Source organism: Pteronotus mesoamericanus, unplaced genomic scaffold (genome assembly GCF_021234165.1).
Source record: "Pteronotus mesoamericanus isolate MK-2021 breed Mesoamerican mustached bat unplaced genomic scaffold, CSHL_Meso_final contig_20, whole genome shotgun sequence".
Taxonomy (NCBI): Eukaryota; Metazoa; Chordata; class Mammalia; order Chiroptera; family Mormoopidae; genus Pteronotus; species Pteronotus mesoamericanus.
Window position 1 is genome coordinate 8,890,689 of NW_026555085.1, and position 18,751 is coordinate 8,909,439.

The 18,751-nt window shown below is 41.5% G+C and overlaps 1 protein-coding gene across 1 annotated transcript in view; it reads left to right on the forward strand.

The window, feature by feature from the left end:
• The window catches only part of DNAH8 (dynein axonemal heavy chain 8), a 302,018-nt gene that overhangs the window by 253,701 nt on the left and 29,566 nt on the right, over positions 1–18,751 (forward strand). Inside the window, exons 82-84 of the mRNA XM_054569318.1 lie at positions 1,230–1,346; positions 2,955–3,056; positions 13,509–13,669. Coding sequence (XP_054425293.1) covers positions 1,230–1,346; positions 2,955–3,056; positions 13,509–13,669 — 380 coding nt within the window. The remainder of the gene's footprint in view (positions 1–1,229; positions 1,347–2,954; positions 3,057–13,508; positions 13,670–18,751) is intronic.

Sequence of the window (18,751 nt, forward strand, 5' to 3'; positions counted from 1 at the left end):
AGTCTGATCTCCCTAAGCCAGACATCTGGACCCAAATTAATTTTCATGGTTTACTTAATATTTTAAAAGCGTATCCTGAAAATCAGAAATTAAAACCTTCATGCTTTCTAAATTTCTTCTCTGACCTGTCCATGAACTTGTCCAAACTAAAATTGATTTAGATTTCTTTAAATGGTGGTATTTTTTAGGATTTAAAGCATGAAGCAGCTGCAGAAAGAAGGACTGGACTAGTTTGTGAAAACAGATTGTGTGTGTGTGTGTGTGTGTGTGTGTGTGTGTGTGTGTGTGTGTATTGAGTCGGGGAAGGCAAAAGAGACAATATATTTAGAGGTAGAGAAGTATAACCACATCTTCCCATAGATATATGGGGATTCTGCTCCCTACGTGGGTCCTCACCTCAGGTGGTAGGGTCAAAGGACAAATGCCTAGGAGGTAACCCAAAGAAATCTCTGGAGCTTCCGTAGAGACAGACTGTGTGCTGGGGGCAGGGAAAGCTGATGGTATGGCAAGAGTTGAGCTCATCTGTGTGGTTTGTTAGGTGATCAGGGCCTAAAATTATAAGTTCTTACACAACATACCTTTAAAATGGTCTCCAGGATAGCAAAGCAATTGAAACATTTAACCTGAGACTAGGTTCATTATTATGCATAATTTGGTAATTGGAAACAGCTGATGTTTCATAGGAGCGTACAAATGAGAGCAATGTGAACATTTTAAGACAGATGCATCATGTTTTACAACAGAAATATTCAGTTTTCAGAATCTGAAATGCAAGATTACAAAGTGAAACCAGCAGAGAGTCTAAATGCTTTTGAGTGCTTAAGTTATTCAACTTGAAAAACAAAAATTCAAAACCCTACTTTTAACATTTGAAACTTCCAAGAGTCCAATTTAGAATAAATGAGTTCATTCAGCAGATATTTATTGAGTGCCTATTGCATTTTTTCTTCTTTCTTTTCTTTTTCTTTTTTGCATTGACAATGGAGACAAAGACTCCTCTTTAAACCCAAGAACTCCAATTCAGCAACCATTTGGAGATTTGTTCTTGAGCCATGGAATAATATTTTGAATGGTTGATATACCAGAAAATGTATGCTGTTCTTTTACATCAACCTATTTTCATATCATGCCTTGACGTTACTTACTCTACAGTTTAATAATAATAATAAAGGAATCAGCTACAGAAAACTTTAAAATCTCACTCAATACTTTTCTTTGGTGTTTTTAAGGAGCGCCGCAAATTTGGTCCCTTAGGATGGAATATTCCCTATGAATTCAATTCTGCTGACTTTACAGCCAGTGTTCAGTTTATTCAGAATCACCTTGATGAATGTGATATTAAAAAAGTGAGTGGAATATTTTCTTTTTTCTGTTTTTATTCTTTTTGCTATGTATATTGCTGCCCTTAATCAAGGTTCTGCAGATACTTTCAGTCTGATATGCAGTGGACGTGCTGAGGTTCCCCACCTCCCTGGGAAGGGACCGCTCATTCCAGTCAGCTGTTTACTGGTTCAGCCGTTTCGGCTCACACCCTGCTGCCCACGGGAGTGCATCCGGACTCTCTCTCACACTGGTCTTCCTCCACCCGCTCCTGCACGTGCACTGCAGCCTTCCCCACATCACAACCAAGGGTCAGAGTGCACTTCTGGAGAATGCATACACCTTAAATCAAACTCCTCATTCTTTCTCTCACTCATGCCTCCTTAGAAATGAAAATATATCTCCCAGCCCATGGGGAAGTTCTTTTCCACCTAAAGCCACATCTTAACAGACAGTTAAGCTTATGCAGATAAACAGCAACAATTTCTAAAATAACAGTAACCACTGTATGAGCACTTCACAGTTTTCAGAGTGCTCTCGTAGGCAGCATTTCATTTTTATTTTCAGAACTCTGTGGGGTAGATACAGAAAGCATTATTATTATCTCCATTTTACTGATAGTAGACAAAAGAGAATAAGGGACTTCCTCAAGGCCACAGAACTAAGACTGCAAACCTAGTTGGCCTTCCACGCATTTGTGACAGAGGGCTGGAATCTGTTTCTTCGATGATCCTGAGCAAGTTTCTGAGCCTCTCAGAACCTGTCTCCTCATCTATAAAATGACCATGGTTTCTGTGAAGAATAAATGAGTTAGCCCTCATAAAGCACAGTGTATTATACATAATAAGAGCTCAATAAATACCAGTTTCTTACTTTTTCTTCTCCTAGTAGGTCTTGAAGAAAATTATAGAGATTTTGTATCAGTGGTGATGATAAGCCATGATGAGTTTTTATCTGGACTGATGCAAAATCTAGAATCGAACCATCATTTTTCTTGTATTTACAAAGAGATTATAAATTGACTATGACATTTTGATAAAAAATTACATCACATGGGTTCATGTTCTGTGATTATTTATCATTTTAGTATGTACAAATAACAGTTCTCTTGAAATAGTTTCTTTGAAAGCCCACAAAGCTGAAAAATAAAGTTTCAACCAACAGAAAGTGAAGAAAAATCAAGCATCCTTACTTCTTCTACCTCAAATATACTGAAGTGATTTTAAAATAAAAAACTATTACTAAACAAGCATATTAGAGCATTGATTACTTGATTTTTTTCTTTACTTCACTAAACACAACTTTTTCTTCTTTAACAGCTTGGCATTACTGTAATGAGCATTATAGGTGATTACATCCATGGGGTAAAAATTCATTTTTTCTGCCCTACTTTAAATAATCAGAGAGCAACATATTCATGGATGTTTAGTGCTGTAGATTTTTCTTTAGTGAACAAACCATAGCAGTTCCAGTCGTGTAATAGCAACAGAGTTATTAATATGATGTAGTGAGAATTTTAAATGCAGCCTAGCTAGTGCTTCTTTTTCCAGACCTTTCCTCTAGGAGAGACCTGAAATGTTTAGAACTATTTGTTTGAATTGACAGTGATTAATTCTTTTTTATTTTTAACACAGGGTGTGTCATGGAGTACAGTTCGGTACATGATTGGAGAAGTACAGTATGGAGGCCGAGTGACAGATGACTTTGATAAACGTCTACTTAATTGCTTCGCTAGAGTGAGTTTTGGGGGAAAAAGCATGGAGACGCACTTTATTGCATTTTCCTTTTAAACAAAAATATTTTTTGTAATAGGTAAGCCAGACTTAAGGGGGGAAAAAGTATTAAGCCAAACTGCTGCAAAGAATCAGCCAACAAAACAAAATTAAAACCAAACCAAAACCAAACCAACTAGAATGTGCCTGTGGCCTGTGAGTCTCCTGCACAGACTAGCTGCTCATGCCCAGGGCCTCTCCCCACGCCCCTCCTCCCCAAACTGCTGGACATGATTTCTCTGCCTCCTCCTCTGAAATCGCACAGATTTCAAACCCCAAAATAAGTGATTGGAAAATGAACCATAATTTGAGTTTTCTCAAATTTTGCATTAGGACAGGCAGTTGAAAATTGATGAAGTATTCATTTTTTCCCCCTCTGTGCCTGGTAAAATCCGCATATATCATCACATTGGTAAATATTTTCTAGAGAACATTATTCCTTAGCAATTATGAATGAATAGTATAAATAACTCACCCGACAAAAACTCTTCTTAAAATTTTTGCATGGTGTAGAAGCAATATACATTACCTAAGTGGGAGAAAGTCAGATATGTATGTATTTTATGGTTACTTAAATTCTTTTTTTCGTTTAATTTATTTTCTTTATATTTTCAAATACATTTGTCTCTGCCTTCCCCCCACCACCTTCCCTTGCCACCTCCCCCTCTCCCTCCCTCAATCCTTTGCCTTTGGTTTTGTCCATGAGACCTTGCTACACGTTCCCCGACCCTCCCATTCCCTTCCTTTTCCCCCTTCCCCCGCTCCACCCATCCCTCTTGTCTCTGTTTCTTTTCCTTTTAGTGTTGCTGGTCGTATTTTCCTTGCATCTTTGTATTGTTGGTTAGATTCCACTTATAGGTGAGATCACATGGTATTTGTCTTTCGCCCCCTGGCTTATTTTGCTTAGCATAATGCTCTCCAGTTCCATCCATGCTGTTGTGAAGTTTAGTAGTTCTTTTTTTCTTTCTGCTGCGTAGTATTCCATTGTGTAAATGTACCATAGTTTTTTGATCCAATCATCTCCTGATGGGCATTTAGGTTGCTTCCAACACTCAGCTATTGTAAATTGTGCTGCTATGAACATTGGGGTGCATAGGTTCTTTTGAATTGGCGTTTTGGGATTCTTAGTGTATAGTCCCAGCAGGGGAATCACTGGATCAAAAGGCAGTTCCATTTTCAGCTTTTTGAGGAAATTCCACACTGCTTTCCACAATGGCTGCACCAGTCTGCATTCCCACCAACAGTGTACTAGGGTTCCCTTTTCTCCACAGCCTCGCCAGCACCTGTTGTTTGTTGATCTGTTTATGATGGCCATTCTGACCGGTGTGAGATGATAGATACCTCATGGTGGTTTTGATCTGCATTTCTCTGATGGCTAGTGATGCCGAGCATCCTTTCAAATGTCTCTGGGCTCTCTGTATCTCTTCCTTGGAAAAGCATCTGCCCAGGTTCTTTGCCCATTTTTTTTATTGGATCATTTGTCTTCTTGGAGTGGAGTCGAGTGAGTTCTTTATACATTTTGGAGATCAAACCTCTATCTGATGTATCATTAGCAAATATATTTTCCCATAGGGTTGGCTCCCTTTTCATTTTGCTGATGTTTTCTTTAGCCGTGCAGAAGCTTCTTATTTTGATGAGGTTCCACTTGCTTATTCTTTCCTTTATGTCCCTTGCTTTAAGAGACATATTGGTGAAAAAATTGCTCCGTGGGATATCTGAGAGTTTCCTGCCAATGTTCTCCTCTAGGACTTTTATGGTGTTGCGACTAATATTTAAGTCTTTTATTCATCTTGAATTTATTTTTGTGTATGGTGTCAGCTGATGATCCAATTTCAATTTTTTGCATGTAGCCGTCCCAGTTCTCCCAACACCATTTGTTGAAGAGGCTCTTATTGCTCCATTTTATGCTTCTGCCCCCTTTGTCAAATATTAGATGCCCATAGAGACCTGGGCTTATTTCTGGGCTTTCTGTTCTGTTCCACTGGTCTATGGGTTTGTTCTTGTGCCAGTACCAGATTGTTTTGAGTATAGTGGCTTTGTAGTAGAGTTTGATGTCCGGTATTGTGATCCCTCCTACTTTGTGTTTCTCAAAATTGCTGCAGCTATTCGGGGTCGTTTATGGTTCCATATAAATTTTTGAAATATCTGTTCTATTTCTGTGAAATACTTCATTGGTATCTTAATAGGGATTGCGTTGAATCTATAAATTGCTTTGGGTAATATGGACTTTTTGATGATATCAATTCTTCCAAACCATGAGCACGGTATATGCTTCCATTTATTTGTATCTTCCTTAATTTCTTTCTTCAATGTTGTATAGTTTTCTGCATACAGGTCTTTTACCTCCTTGGTTAAATTTATGTCTAGGGACTTTATTTTTCTTCTTGCTATATTGAATGTTATTTTTTTCTGATTTCTTCTTCTATTTCATTGCTGGTGTACAAAAATGCCTTTGATTTCTGAATATGGACTTTGTGTCCTGCTGTTTTGCCAAATTCACATGTTAGGTTGAGGAGTTTTTATGGTAGAGTCTACAGGGTTTTCTATGTACACTATCATGTCATCTGCAAACAAGGATAGCTTTACTTCCTCCTTTCCTATTTGGATGCCTTTTATTTCTTTTTCTTGTCAGACCGCTATGGCTAGGGCTTCCAATACAATCTTGAAAAGAAGCGATGAAAGTGGACATCCTTGTCGTGTTCCCAATGTTAGTGGGAAAGCTTTCAGTTTTTTCCTGTTTAGTATGATGGTGGCTGTAGGTTTTTCATATATGGCCTTTATTACATTGAGGAATGCCCCAATTATTCCCATTTTGCCGAGTGTTTTGATCATAAATGGGTGCTGTACCTTATCGAATGCTTTTTCTGCATCTATCGAGATGATCATGTGGTTTTTGTCTTTTATTTTATTTATGTGATATATTACATTTATTGACTTGCATATATTGAACCATCCCTGCATCCCTGGGATGAATCCCACTTGATCGTGGTAGATAATCTTTTTAATGTATTGCTGGATGAGGTTTGCCAATATTTTGTTGAGGATTTTAGCATCTATGTTCATCAGCGAAATTGGCCTGTAGTTTTCTTTCTATGTAGGGTCTTTATCTGGTTTTGGGATTAGGGTGATGCTGGCCTCATAAAAAGAGTCTGGGAGTGTTCCCTCCTCTTGGATTTTTTGGAATAGTCTGAGAAGGACAGGGGTTAGCTCTTCCTTAAATGTTTTGTAAAATTCTCCTATGAAACTGTCTGGCCCTGGGCTTTTGTGTGCTGGGAGTTTCTTGATTACTGCTTCAATTTCCCCAGCTGTTATCGGTCTGTTCAGGCTTTCTGCTTCTTCTTCGTTCAGTGTTGGAAGATTATACTTTTCTAGAAAATTCCATTTTATTGAGATTTTCAAATTTCTTGGCATATAATTGTTCATAGTTGTTTTTTACAATCCTTTGTATTTCTGTGGTATCAGTTGTTATTTCTCCTCTTTTGTTTCTGATATTATTAATTTGGGTCCTCTCCCTTTGTTTCTTGATGAGTCTGCTTAAAGGCTTGTCGATTTTATTTATCTTTTCAAAGAACCAGCTTCTGGCTTGGTTGATCCTTTGAATTGTTCTTTTCGTCTCTACATCATTCAGTTCTGCTCTAATCTTGACTATTTCCTTCCTTCTACTTGCTCTGGGATTTATTTGTTGTTGTTTCTCCAGTTCTTGAAGTTGTAGTGGTAGGTCTTTTATTTGAAATGTTCCTATCTTTTTTAGGTAAGCCTGTATTGCTATGAACTTCCCTCTCAGGACCGCCTTTGCTGTGTCCCATAGGTTTTGGACTGTTGTCTGTTCATTTTCATTTGTTTCCAGAAATTTTTTGATTTCTCCTCTTATCTCATTATTGACCCATTCATGGTTTAATAGACTACTGTTCAGTCTCCATGAGTTTGCAAGTTTTTGAAGTTTCTCTTTGAGGTTGATTTCCAGTTTCAAGCCCTTGTGGTCCGAGAAGAAGTTTGGTATTATTTCAATTTTCCTGAATTTACTGAGGCTTGCTTTGTGTCCTATCATGTGGTCTATCTTTGAAAAACTGCCATGAGCATTTGAAAAGAATGTGTATTTTTCTTCTTTGGGATGTAAGGTTCTATATATGTCAGTTAAGTCTATTTGATTCAGTGCATCATTCAGCTCCACAATATCCTTATTGATGTTTTGTTTGGAAGATCTGTCCATTTTTGACAGTGGGGTGTTGAAATCCCCTACTATCAGTGTGTTGCTGTCTATATCTTTTTTGAAGTCATCCAAGATTTTCCTTATAAACTTGGGAGCCCCTCTATTGGGTGCATATAAGTTTACAATGTTTATGTCTTCTTGATAGAGTCTTCCTTTAAGTATTATAAAGTGCCCCTCTGGGTCTCTTTTTATGGCCTTTGTTTTGAAATCTATTTTTTTTGATATAAGTATTGCAAATCCTGCTTTCTTCTCTTGCCAATTTGCTTGGAATATTTTTTTCCATCCCTTTACTTTCAATCTGTGTAGGTCTTTTGCTCTAAGGTGGGTCTCTTGTAGGCAGCATATGTGTGGGTCATGTTTTCTTATCCATTCAGCTATCCTGTGTCTATTGATTGGGGCATTTAGTCCATTTACATTGTTACAGTTATTACTGATAGAAACTTATTCATTTTTTCTCTTTGTACCTGTGTTTTTCTCTTTCTCACTCTTTTCCTTCATCTTCTTAAACCAGTCCCTTTAGCATATCTTGTAGTGCTGGTTTGGTAGAGATGTATTCTTTTAGCCTTCTTTTGTCTGGGAAACTCCATTTTTCTCCTTTTATTTTAATTGAGAGCCTTGCTGGGTAGAGCATCCTAGGTTGTAGGCCCTTGCTTTTCATGACTTGGAATATTTGTTGCCATTCCCTTCTGGCTTGTAGTGTTTCTGTTGAGAAGTCAGCTCCTAGGCGTATCGGGGCCCCCTTGTATGTTACTTTCTCCTTCTCTCTTGCTGCCTTGAGGATTCTCTCTTTGTCTTTGATAGTTGCCATTTTAATGATGATATGTCTTGGAGTGGGCCTCCTTAGGTCCCTCTTGAGTGGGGCCCTCTGTGCCTCCTTGATCCATGAGACCTTTTCTCTTCTCAAATTGGGGAAATTTTCCATCATTACTTTTTTGAGGAGGTTCTCTATCCCTTGCTCCTCTTCTTCTCCTTCTGGTATCCCTATTATGCGGATATTATTGCGTTTCAGGTTGTCCTGCATTTCCCTAAATGCCTCTTCATTCTTTTTGAGTCTTTTTCCTTTTCTTGTTCTTTCTGGGAGCTTTTTTCTACCTTATCCTCCATCTCACTGATTTGATCCTCGGCTTCATCCAGCCTGCTTTTGATTCCTTCTACTGTGTTCTTCAATTCAGAAATGGTATTCTTCATATCCTCTTGTGTCTTCTTGATAGTTTCTATGTCCTTTTCCAGGTTGATATAGTTTGTTGTAAGATCCTGATAGTTTCTCTGCAGTTTCTCATAGTTATCTTTGAGCTGGCTGAGCTCATTGAGCTTCCTTAGAGCCATTGTTTTGAATTCAATATCTGATAGTTCCCTTGCCTCTATTTCTTGTAGCTCTCTCTGTGGGGATTCCCCTTTTCCACTCATTTGGGGGGAACTTCTTTTTCTTCCCATTTTTGTGAGAGTATGTTAAGTAATTTACTTATTTATTTATTTTTGCTTCTGCTTCAGTTGATCTGTCTAGATTTTCTGACTTTGTGGATTAAACTTCTATGGTAGTAGGTGGGTCTTTTATTTATTTATTTATTTATTTATTTTTTTTCCCTTTTCTTTCTGTGCCTGCCTCTGATGATGTCAGTTGTTGACCCTATAGGACCTTGGGTTGTTTGTTTGAGCCTTCCAGGAGTCTACTGTCGTGTCTGACTCCTGCTTTGGACAGCTCTGTGACCCCTTTGGCCCGGGATCCACTATTTCTGCGGACCGCTCAGCACTTGTGGGCCTGTGCAGGTCGGTTTACACCTGCCCTTGCTGATCTGCACACTCCCTCGCAGGCCCCGTCAGCACCAACCTGTGGGAGCCCTCGCCAGCCCGCGTGGGTCCCCACACATGCTTGCCAACCCTCGCCGGCTACTCGGTGCAAGTGTGCGCGCTTGCACTGGGTGGTTTTGGGCTGTCTATTGTATGCTTTTCAGCTTTTGGCTCTTTGGGGGTGTGGCCTGTTCCCACACAATGGAGACTACAGAAAGGAGAAGGAGTCTGGACTTCCCGGTGCCTCCTACCATTCTTTCCCCAACACCTCTGTCTCCAGTCTCTCCTCAGGGGTCTCTGGGCAGTTCTGTGACCCCTTCGGCCAGGGATCCACTATTTCTGCGGACCATGTTGTAATCACGGGCCATCTGGCTCCTCCGCACCCTGCTTCTGCCTCTTTGGGGGCACTTCCTCCAGCACAAAATGGAGACTACCAAATGGGGAGGGAGTCAGGACTCCCTGGGTCCTCCTCCCGTTCTTTCCCCAATGCCTCCGTCTCTAGTCTCTCCTCAAGGCTCTCTATGCAGCTGTGTGACCCCTTTGGCCAGGAATCCGTTATTTCTTCCAGCTTGTCTGCACTTGCTCCCCAGCTCTCACGCACACAAGGTGTGTGCGGAGCGCACAAAAGGCAGGTTAATTGATTCCCTAATGCCGGAGCGAGATGGTAGCTGCAGAGTGGGAGGTGAGTTATCACCGGGGCTCCACCGGCCACCGTCTCAGTTCTCTTCACAAGGTTTTCCTCACCAGTCTTTTCCCAGGCACCAGCCCACTCTGCTGTCGCCTCTACCCAGAGATCAAGGAGAGCGGCTGCCACTGCAAATTTTTGCGTTGGCCCTTTAAATGTCTCTTTGCATCCCAAGCCGCCTGTCTCTGGCAGAGAGCGCCCCTAAGCTTTTCGGGGTTGCGTTTTGTCTGTGCGTTTTCCTGGTTTCAGCTGCTGTAGTCTAGGGGTCCCTGTTTATGGTTCAGACCCTGTTCTTCTCAGAGGGATCCAACTGGCTGCTTAAATGTCCCTCTGGTGCTGGTGCCCGTGGGTGCCCAGCCCACCCTCTCAAGCCTCCACCACACTTCTCACCCGTTGGGATGTGTGAGAGTTGAATCCACTATATGTCCGTGGCTCCAAGGCTCCTCTCCCTCTATCGTTCCATCATTTTCCAGGTGATTTCTCCACTATTTAGTCACAATTCCAGTCTGGTCTTGGGAGGAGGTCAGCGTGACTCCCATTCACTCCTCCGCCATCTTAGCTCCCTCTGTTCTGGTTACTTAAATTTTTTACATTAGAATCTATATTGTTAATTCTCTGTTTCAATGATTTTCCCCCTCAACAATTAAAACCTCAACAAAATTAGAAGCATAAGCTCTGGGGGTATTTTGGTAAACTGGGGATTGACCAGAAAACAGATTTTTCTTTCAACCCTTTTACAAGTTTCCTTGAAGCCATATGTGGAGAAAGGCAGGTCACGGAGTGAAGGTAAGAGCTGGCTGCCAGAGGCCAAGCTGGTACAAACCTCCCAGAAAGCAGTTGGGCAAAATTTATTGAAATTAAGTATCCTAGATAAGGTACATTCCAGAACATTTGTAGAAAGAGTCCACATATGGATATGCATACAAATATTCATGGTGATATTGTATAAGAAGTTGAAGGCAACCTAGGAGTCTGTCATGGGGGAATAGATGAGGTACATGTTGTGGATGCCTGTTGTGGGTTAAGTGTGGCACCTGGAAAGAATGATCCATATGACATCATGCACAGATCTTAAACACTTGCTGCAGAGTGCAGAGCTTAATAAAATCAAATAGATCTATAAAGTAATATGTGTATATTTTACAAGCATAAACGCATATTCAAGGACATATATCAAGTACATTTAACCCTCACCTGAGGATATGTTTTTATTGAGTTCTTTTTTTTTTTTAAGAGAGAGGAAGGAAGAGAGAAAGAGAGACAGAGAGAGAGAGAGAGAAACGTCGATGTGAGAAACATTGATTGGTTGCCTCCTGTATGCGCCCTGATACGGGATCGAACCAACAACCTAGGCATGTGCCTTGACCCTGGATCAGGGTTGAACTTTGAACCCTTTGCTCTACAGGACAATGCTCCAAACAGCTGAGCCACCTGGCCAGGGCTCAAGTACATTTAAATAGATGCCCTCAGAGGGAAGGAGGCTAGAGTGGATATCAGGGCTGAATGGAGAAAATAACTAAGATAAATGCAGCCTAGACTCATGAGAACAATAAAATGAAGGAATATGATAAACTCACTTGCGTATCTGAGGTTCAAAGGGAAAAAAAAGATATCTCAGTCATATCTTCCAACTAGGGGACCTAACGTCTTTGTTGCCACATCACCCTAACCATGTTATCTAGCACTGCCCGAGCGAGAATCAGTTTAATTGTATATCATTACCTTCAAATTACATCCTCTATTCCTATGACTTTCAGCTTGGATCTAATCTTTGAACCCCTGTTTGTTTTCTCTATTCTCAGCATCTTATGGTGTGTCTCTCCTACACCCAACAATTGCAGAACCTTATTTATTGTCTTTGGAGTATGACTACTTATCTTTGTCAAGTACCTTCTAAAATCTCTCAAAGTAATCCATGTAGACTTCATATTCTGTATTTTCACTATACCCTCAAACTGTCCTCCAAATTGGGTAAACCTTAGCTACTTGTGTGTTTGCGAATGCAGCTATTTGTGTGTGTGTAAGTAAAATAATGGGAAAAAAGGAAAAAACTTCAATTTGTTTTTACAGATATGTCATCTGACAACACAGAGCTCACTGTGGTCTTTTGTGGTCTGTGTGGCCGTGGCCTCCGCTCCCTAGTCATCCTCAGCGCCAGAAACAGCCTTTCTGAAGAATGGCATGATCATAACACTGTTCTCTTTAATAACTTTCAACTGCTCCTCATTCTTAAATGAATAGTAGTCATCTTTCTGACATCCATAGTCATCCATAATACGACCTCACTTCACTTTCCTGTCCTCTCTCTTACCACCACATTATATTTACCTGATCCTTCCTCATTTCCCTGACCTGCCTCACATTTTACATTAGTTATTCTATGCCTTTGCCTGCATGGTCTCTACTATCAAAATGCTATCCTTCAAGATTTATTGTTAAATCACCTCCTAGATAAAACCTTACCTGACATCCATATGGCTATTCTTTCTTCCTGCTCCAAGCCTCCTTAGGACTCCTGTTATTTTATTTCCTCTAGTTCTGACATTAGTGCACTTTGTATTCTGGGTATTATGTAATTGGCTTAGCCCTCTGCTGGGTCACAAGCTCCTTGAAGGAAAGGACTGTGTGTGTCTCATCTTTGCATTCTGTTCTAGTTCTAAGCTCAGTACCTTGTGCAAAGAAGTTGAATAGGATAGAAGTGAGTCAAATAAAGCAAAAGAACGGGTACACAGGGTGTTTCGTATTCAGAGTAATCACTGGACCTAAAAAGAGCCGGAAGGAGAGCTGGAGGAAAGATATTAGACAAGGTGCGGTTAACCAAAGTACGGCACAATCCCCACCTCTTCCACATCGAGTCCTCCAAGTGATTCAGACATCCTGACTGCATTTCTGCTCCTGTCTTCCTATTATTGCCCTTCTGACCGGGAAAATTGCTCTGTTAGATACTGAAGTCATTGCCTCAAATCTGGCTCATAGACATTAAGCATGATTTTTTTTTCTCTTCAGAATAAGTCTATTCACACCAAGTATGTATTTGTTCTCTTGCTGTTACATTACAAATAATCAGTTCATAAGGAATGAGAAAAGGATGTCCTTAAGGTGAACAATAAGGCAGTTGGATCCATTTGCTTCTTGTGGCCAAGGACAGAACTTAATTAACAGAGGGAGCTCTCCGGCTCAGGGTTGGGGAGAGAGGTTTGGAAGAAGTTTTCCCGGCCTGGTGCGGTGCTCAGTGTTGCTGTGAGCCACAGTGAGCTCAGACGCAGCCCCCTGGCATGAGCCCCGCTTGGGGGAAAAGGGTGGCACTGAAAATGCCAGCTAGTCTGTGTGTGTGTGTGTGTGTGTGTGTGTGTGTGTGTGTGTGTGTGTGTGTGTGGTGGTTGCTTCCTCTGCTCTGTAGTATGTTGCTGCCACTCCTCTTCAAAAGTGGGATTGAGGGTTGTCCAGTCACTGGATCAGCGAGCAGACTTGCCAGGCCGGCTCCCTCCTCCCCACTGTTGGCGAGTTTTCTTTGCTGTTAAACAGAGGCCGGGGCTTCGCATTTTTGTCTTGTGGCCTCTCTCTTTTCTTCATTCATGTGCTCATTATTCTATCAGTGTTTGTGTTTGGGTGTTTTCAACCTCAATATTAAAAACTATTAATATGGAAATAAGGCAACCCTTCTTTTTTTACAATAGCAGCTTTCATTTAGATGTTTATCTATTTTATTTCTTCTATTTTCCCTCCTGTATAGGTCTGGTTCAGTGAGAAAATGTTTGAACCGTCCTTCTGTTTTTATACTGGATATAAAATTCCTGTATGCAAAACCTTGGACCAGTACTTTGAATACATCCAGTCGCTGCCCTCCCTAGATAACCCTGAAGTCTTTGGGCTTCACCCAAATGCTGATATCACGTAAGTTACTGGCATTTTTTAAATTTGAAGGAGCCATTTGTAACTCAACCTGGCAAAGACTGTGCATTTCATTTTCTCCCTTAATCTCTCTCCTTTCCCTATTTTTTATTTTATTGTGAAAAATAGTGTCACTTTCTGTCCCCCAATTACAACTTTGTCATATCTTGGCTGCTCTCCCCTCACTAAATCCTGATGCGCTGGAGTTTATGACAATGTTAAGGCTCTAATTTATGCATTGATTACTTCTCTGTGGTGTCATAAAACTGGTTGGTGTTATTGGTACTGATGCTCTCCACTGATAGGACTGTAGTCTCCCAGCTTCTTGCCTCTTAACCTCAAAAAGAATCCATTAAAAATAAACAGAATCTAATAGGGCCAGGAGGGTAGAGGGAGGAGGATACAGATGGTGTTTCTGCTTGATCCTCACTCTCTCATGGTCCTGCTCCCTGCCTTGCTCACTCGCACCCTTCTGTCGCCAACCCTCTGCCATGGGCACAATGCAGTGAGTGCAGGGCACAGACACAGAGCCAGCGAGGAAAGGCTGGGGTGTCACAGCTCCACCTGGGGTCCCCGCTCCAGTCATTGAGGCAAGAGGCAACAGGAGAGAGAGTGGAAATGCACCTAGGTCCCAAGCCCCTTCTAGGACCCTTCCTTTGGATGGACTCTCACCCCTCATCTCTCTGGAAGTCCCCACCTGAAAACAGGACCACCCGGCTCCGCAGAGAGGACTCCAACAAGCCCCAGCTCAGATTCTCCTCTGGATGGGCATAAGGCTATGTCTAGGAGAGTGGTTCAGGAAACAGAGAGAGACCAAGCAAGATTCATTGGGTAGGTTCTAAGCTGTCCTGGCTGAGATGGAGTGAGGCGTGCCTCTCTCCCAGTCACCCACTTGCAGCTGCTTTGGATGTCCTTACCTGGTTCTCTGCCTTGCCAGGCAGCCCGGAGTCCCCATGTGCTCCCCGCACTGAGCACACGCCTCGCCCTTCCACCAGGCTTGTCATCCACGTTGATTCTAACTTCCCCATTTCCTCTAATCTCTCTCCTGTTCTTTTCATCCTCAAAGATGTCAGCATGACTCTGAAGACCCACGTGGGTAACGCTCCCTTCAGACCGCATGACAAAACTTGATGGCTCTTTAATGGTGACTCTAGCTGTTATTTGAAGAACAAAAGCTGACATAAAGTTAGCTGGAAATAGGAAAAAAGTGAAGAAATAAAAAGGATTCCTCAGGGACCCATTTACGAATTGATTTAAACATCATCTGAAAGAGAAAACAGAGAAATAGTTTTGCTTTAGCTGCAACTTTAAAAATGTGAATCAGACCACATGACTCCTCTGTCCAGAACTCTCCGAAGGCTCCTGTCTTACTCTGAATTAAGGTCAGAGGCCCACAGTGACCTGCAAGTGACCTGCAAGTGACCTACAGGGCCCAATAATTCCATCTGCCCCCACCCCTCAGCCTGGTCTCTCTCTGCCCCCTCCCTCACTGGTTGCCACCCCCCTTCAGCTTCTGCTGGTTTCTTGTCACTCAGAGAGGTCAGGAGGCTCTCCCCACAGGATACTTGACTTCCTGGCGCGTCTTTCCCCCCAGACAATACTATGGCTCACATTTCACCTTTTCTGGTCTTTGCTTAAATGTCAAAGAAGACTTCCCTGGCTGCACACCAACCTCCACCTCAGACTCCATCCTCCCTTTCTGCTTTTTTCTATAGATTTTATCATCGACTGGCGCACACTGTATTTATTCATTTGTTTGCTGTTGTCTGGCTGCTGTCATTTAACACAAGCTCCATTATGTTGAAACTTCTGTCTATTTTCATTACTGTTCCTCCAGTGCTAACCAGTGTCTAATGCTGAGGGAATATTTGTTGAATGCGATAGCAATACTAAATTCTTCCAGGTTGTGGAGAATCTAATGAATGGGCATAATCTATAGAAAGATCTCATGAGTTCATGTGAGTGGGCAGGAAAATGGCCAATAAGTTTTAATGCAGTTGTAAATTAGCAGTTGAGGCGGTTCACCTGGGAAGGCTCTGAGCTTTGATTCTATCCTTGGCAAGAGCCTGAGGAGTCATGAGAGGTGGTTCCTAGAAATCTGATCCTGTCGTGTGCTGTGGGATCCTGCCAAGGAGCACATAAAACAAGTTGACACTTTCTCACCCTGATTTAGCGGGGATGATGTGCCTATCCCTGGATTACCATAGGCAGTTCTGGTCACCAGCTCTCACAAAAGATAAACCAGAGCTTGAAAGAGTCCAAAGCAGAGCAACTAAAATCTAATTCAAATGCAAAGCAATAGAGAGACAGAGTATTTTTCCCTTGACATTTATTTTGAGCTATTAAAAACCCTCAGAAAAGTTGCAAGTACACAGTAAACATTCATATGCCCTTTACCAAGATTCACTGACTATTAATGTTTTGTTCCATTGCCTTTCCTCTTTCTATATAAATGTATCCATATATAACCACACTTATTTCTGTTTGTGTGTGTGCATGTGTGTGTGTGCTTGTAACCCCTCTCAGTGGACAGAACTAGGAAGTATGTACTTTTTAAAATGTCCTAAGCTAATACCAATAACTTTAATTCCAACTGTAAACCCCAGGGATGTTCCTGTCTTTCTCCGTTCTGTACTGTTATCTCCTGTCTCCCATGGAGAGAGCTGTGGTTCCCAGCAACTTCAATATATAGGGCCCAGCACAAATAACACCTCTTTTTATTACAAAATCTTTTATTACAAAATCATAAGTAATTTTATAACTTAACAATATCACACTCAAGCACACCACATGACATTTTAGGTGAAATGTTCAAATTAAAACTATAAGTTATTATACTCATATTAATACCATACCAACCACACTCAAGCAGGCTTTACTTCCGTTGGACCCTGTATTTACTCACTTGCTCTGAACAACCCCGCCAATGCCTCTACCAACAACAAATGTCCTAAGTATACATCCGGCTTTCTTTGCTGTTCTTTTTGACCTTGGAATAAATCCCAACAAGGGTGCACAGAATATTATGTTCAGATGTCACTCAGATTTTTTTCTGTTTGGTTATGCTATCAATTGATATATAGGTACATTTGGGTTTTTTAATTTTAAAAAAAATCCTCACCAAAGATATGTTTTTATAGCTTTTAGAGAGAGAGAAAGAGGAAAGGGAGAGAAAGACACAGAAAGACATTGATGTGAGAGAGAAACATTGATCAGTAGCCTCCTGTACACTCCCTGATTGGGGATTGAACCTGTGATCTAGGTATGTGCCTGACCAGGGATTGAACCTACAGCCTTTTGGTGTATAAGACAATGTTCCAATCAATGGAGCCACTTGGGTAGGGCTCATTTGTTTTTATTCGTATTACATTTTAGGTTTTTCCCCCGTCTTTGTTGATTGTTTTAATTATGTGAAACATAAACATGGTTTAAAGTCACTAGATACTAAGGTGTTCTTAGAGAAGTCTCACTTCCAACCCACTTCCCCCTTTATGGCCAACCAAATGCGTTAGCTTATGGTTCATTTCCTTGTATTTCTTTTGGCTCAGACATACATACACACATGTGTACATATATACTCTTATTACCCTTTCTTAAAGTTGCCATACTATCTCTGTGTATACGTGTGTGTGTGTGTGTAATTTTATCTCTTGCCACTTTCATTTAAAATGTGTGTTATGAGCACTCCATCTCAGTTCATAGATGCTGTCCTCATTATTTCACAGCTACATGCTCCTCTTTTGTTCATATATACCATAGTTTATTCATCAAGGCTCCTATGGATGGGCATTTAGGATTGTTTCCAATATTTTGCTATTCCAAATAATTCCTCAGTTAATAATCTCACGCGTATGGTTTCTCATATCGCGGAGATGTGTTTTCAGGGCGCGTTGCTGCGGGTGAGATTGCTCGATCAAGGGTTAGCGCCACTTGCCAAATCCCCTTACATTGGGCTGTGCTCTCCCTCACACCAACAGCATGAGAGTGCCTGTCTCTTCACAGTCTTATCAACAGAGCATTGGTAAAGTTTTGAATTTTCGCCAGTAGAGCAAGTGAGAAATGTTACCTCAGCCTAGTTTTAATTTATTTTCTCTTATTTTGAGTGAAACTGAGCACATTTCCATTTATGGGCTATGTGAACTAATCGACCGAATCTTGGAGACCCTGCCTGTGATGTCACAGGCTGTAATTAGGAATGGTGAGGTGACGCGGAGGGGAAAGTGAAAAAAAGTGCAAGACAATGGCTGGGAAAATTCTATAGTTTTCATTCCTTTGTCACTGCTGCCTGCTGGGTAGAGGGGCCATGGCAAATTTTCTTTGTCTTTTGGCAAATTTCTCTTCATAATTATGTCCAGGCTTATATCCATCTCTGGCAGGCCTGCTATAAAGGGCATAGCTGTCTTTCCCAAACGAGACTGTCAGGATCTGGCAAGCCCCCACCACACTGAGTGAGGTCAAGTAAAAAGCACTGGACCTCTGCCTCAAATGGAGGACTATTTCTGCTAGAGACAACTAGCTGGCAGGTAAGACCTGTGGCCCCCTCTCTTCTGATTTCTCTTCCTTCTTAACGTCTTACTTGGTCTGTTGTAGGGTCTTCCCCACCCACCCCTGCTCTCCTCTTCCCATAGACCTTGGCCCCTTTCTGGGTCCTGCTCAGGCAGTAGGCTGTGTCCTACAGCTCTGCATTTGGTTATTTTTGTCGGTTTCTGGGTGAGCTTTGTCCTAGGTTTGATCCTTCTGTCCTCTGGGCTCTGAAATATCTTGTAACTAGAATCTGGGCCTCACTCTGGCATTTGAGCCTTCCTGGAGGGCTGTGCTCCATCCCCTACTGTTCCTTCACGAGCCACCAGGAGGCAGTAAGCAATAGCAGACACAGCTTCCTAGTTAAAATCGATCCCTAGTCTCCTCCCAAGTATACCCTTCTCACTCTAGCAAGATATAACTCTCTACATTCTGTGTGAACTAAAAAAAAGTAATCAAAGGTTCCCCTGTTGTTTTCTGGTCTGGTAGCTAAGATGATGGAGGAGTTGGGAACAGTGTGTTTGAGGAGGACTTAGAGTCCTGCTTGGGGTGTGGTGAGTTAGG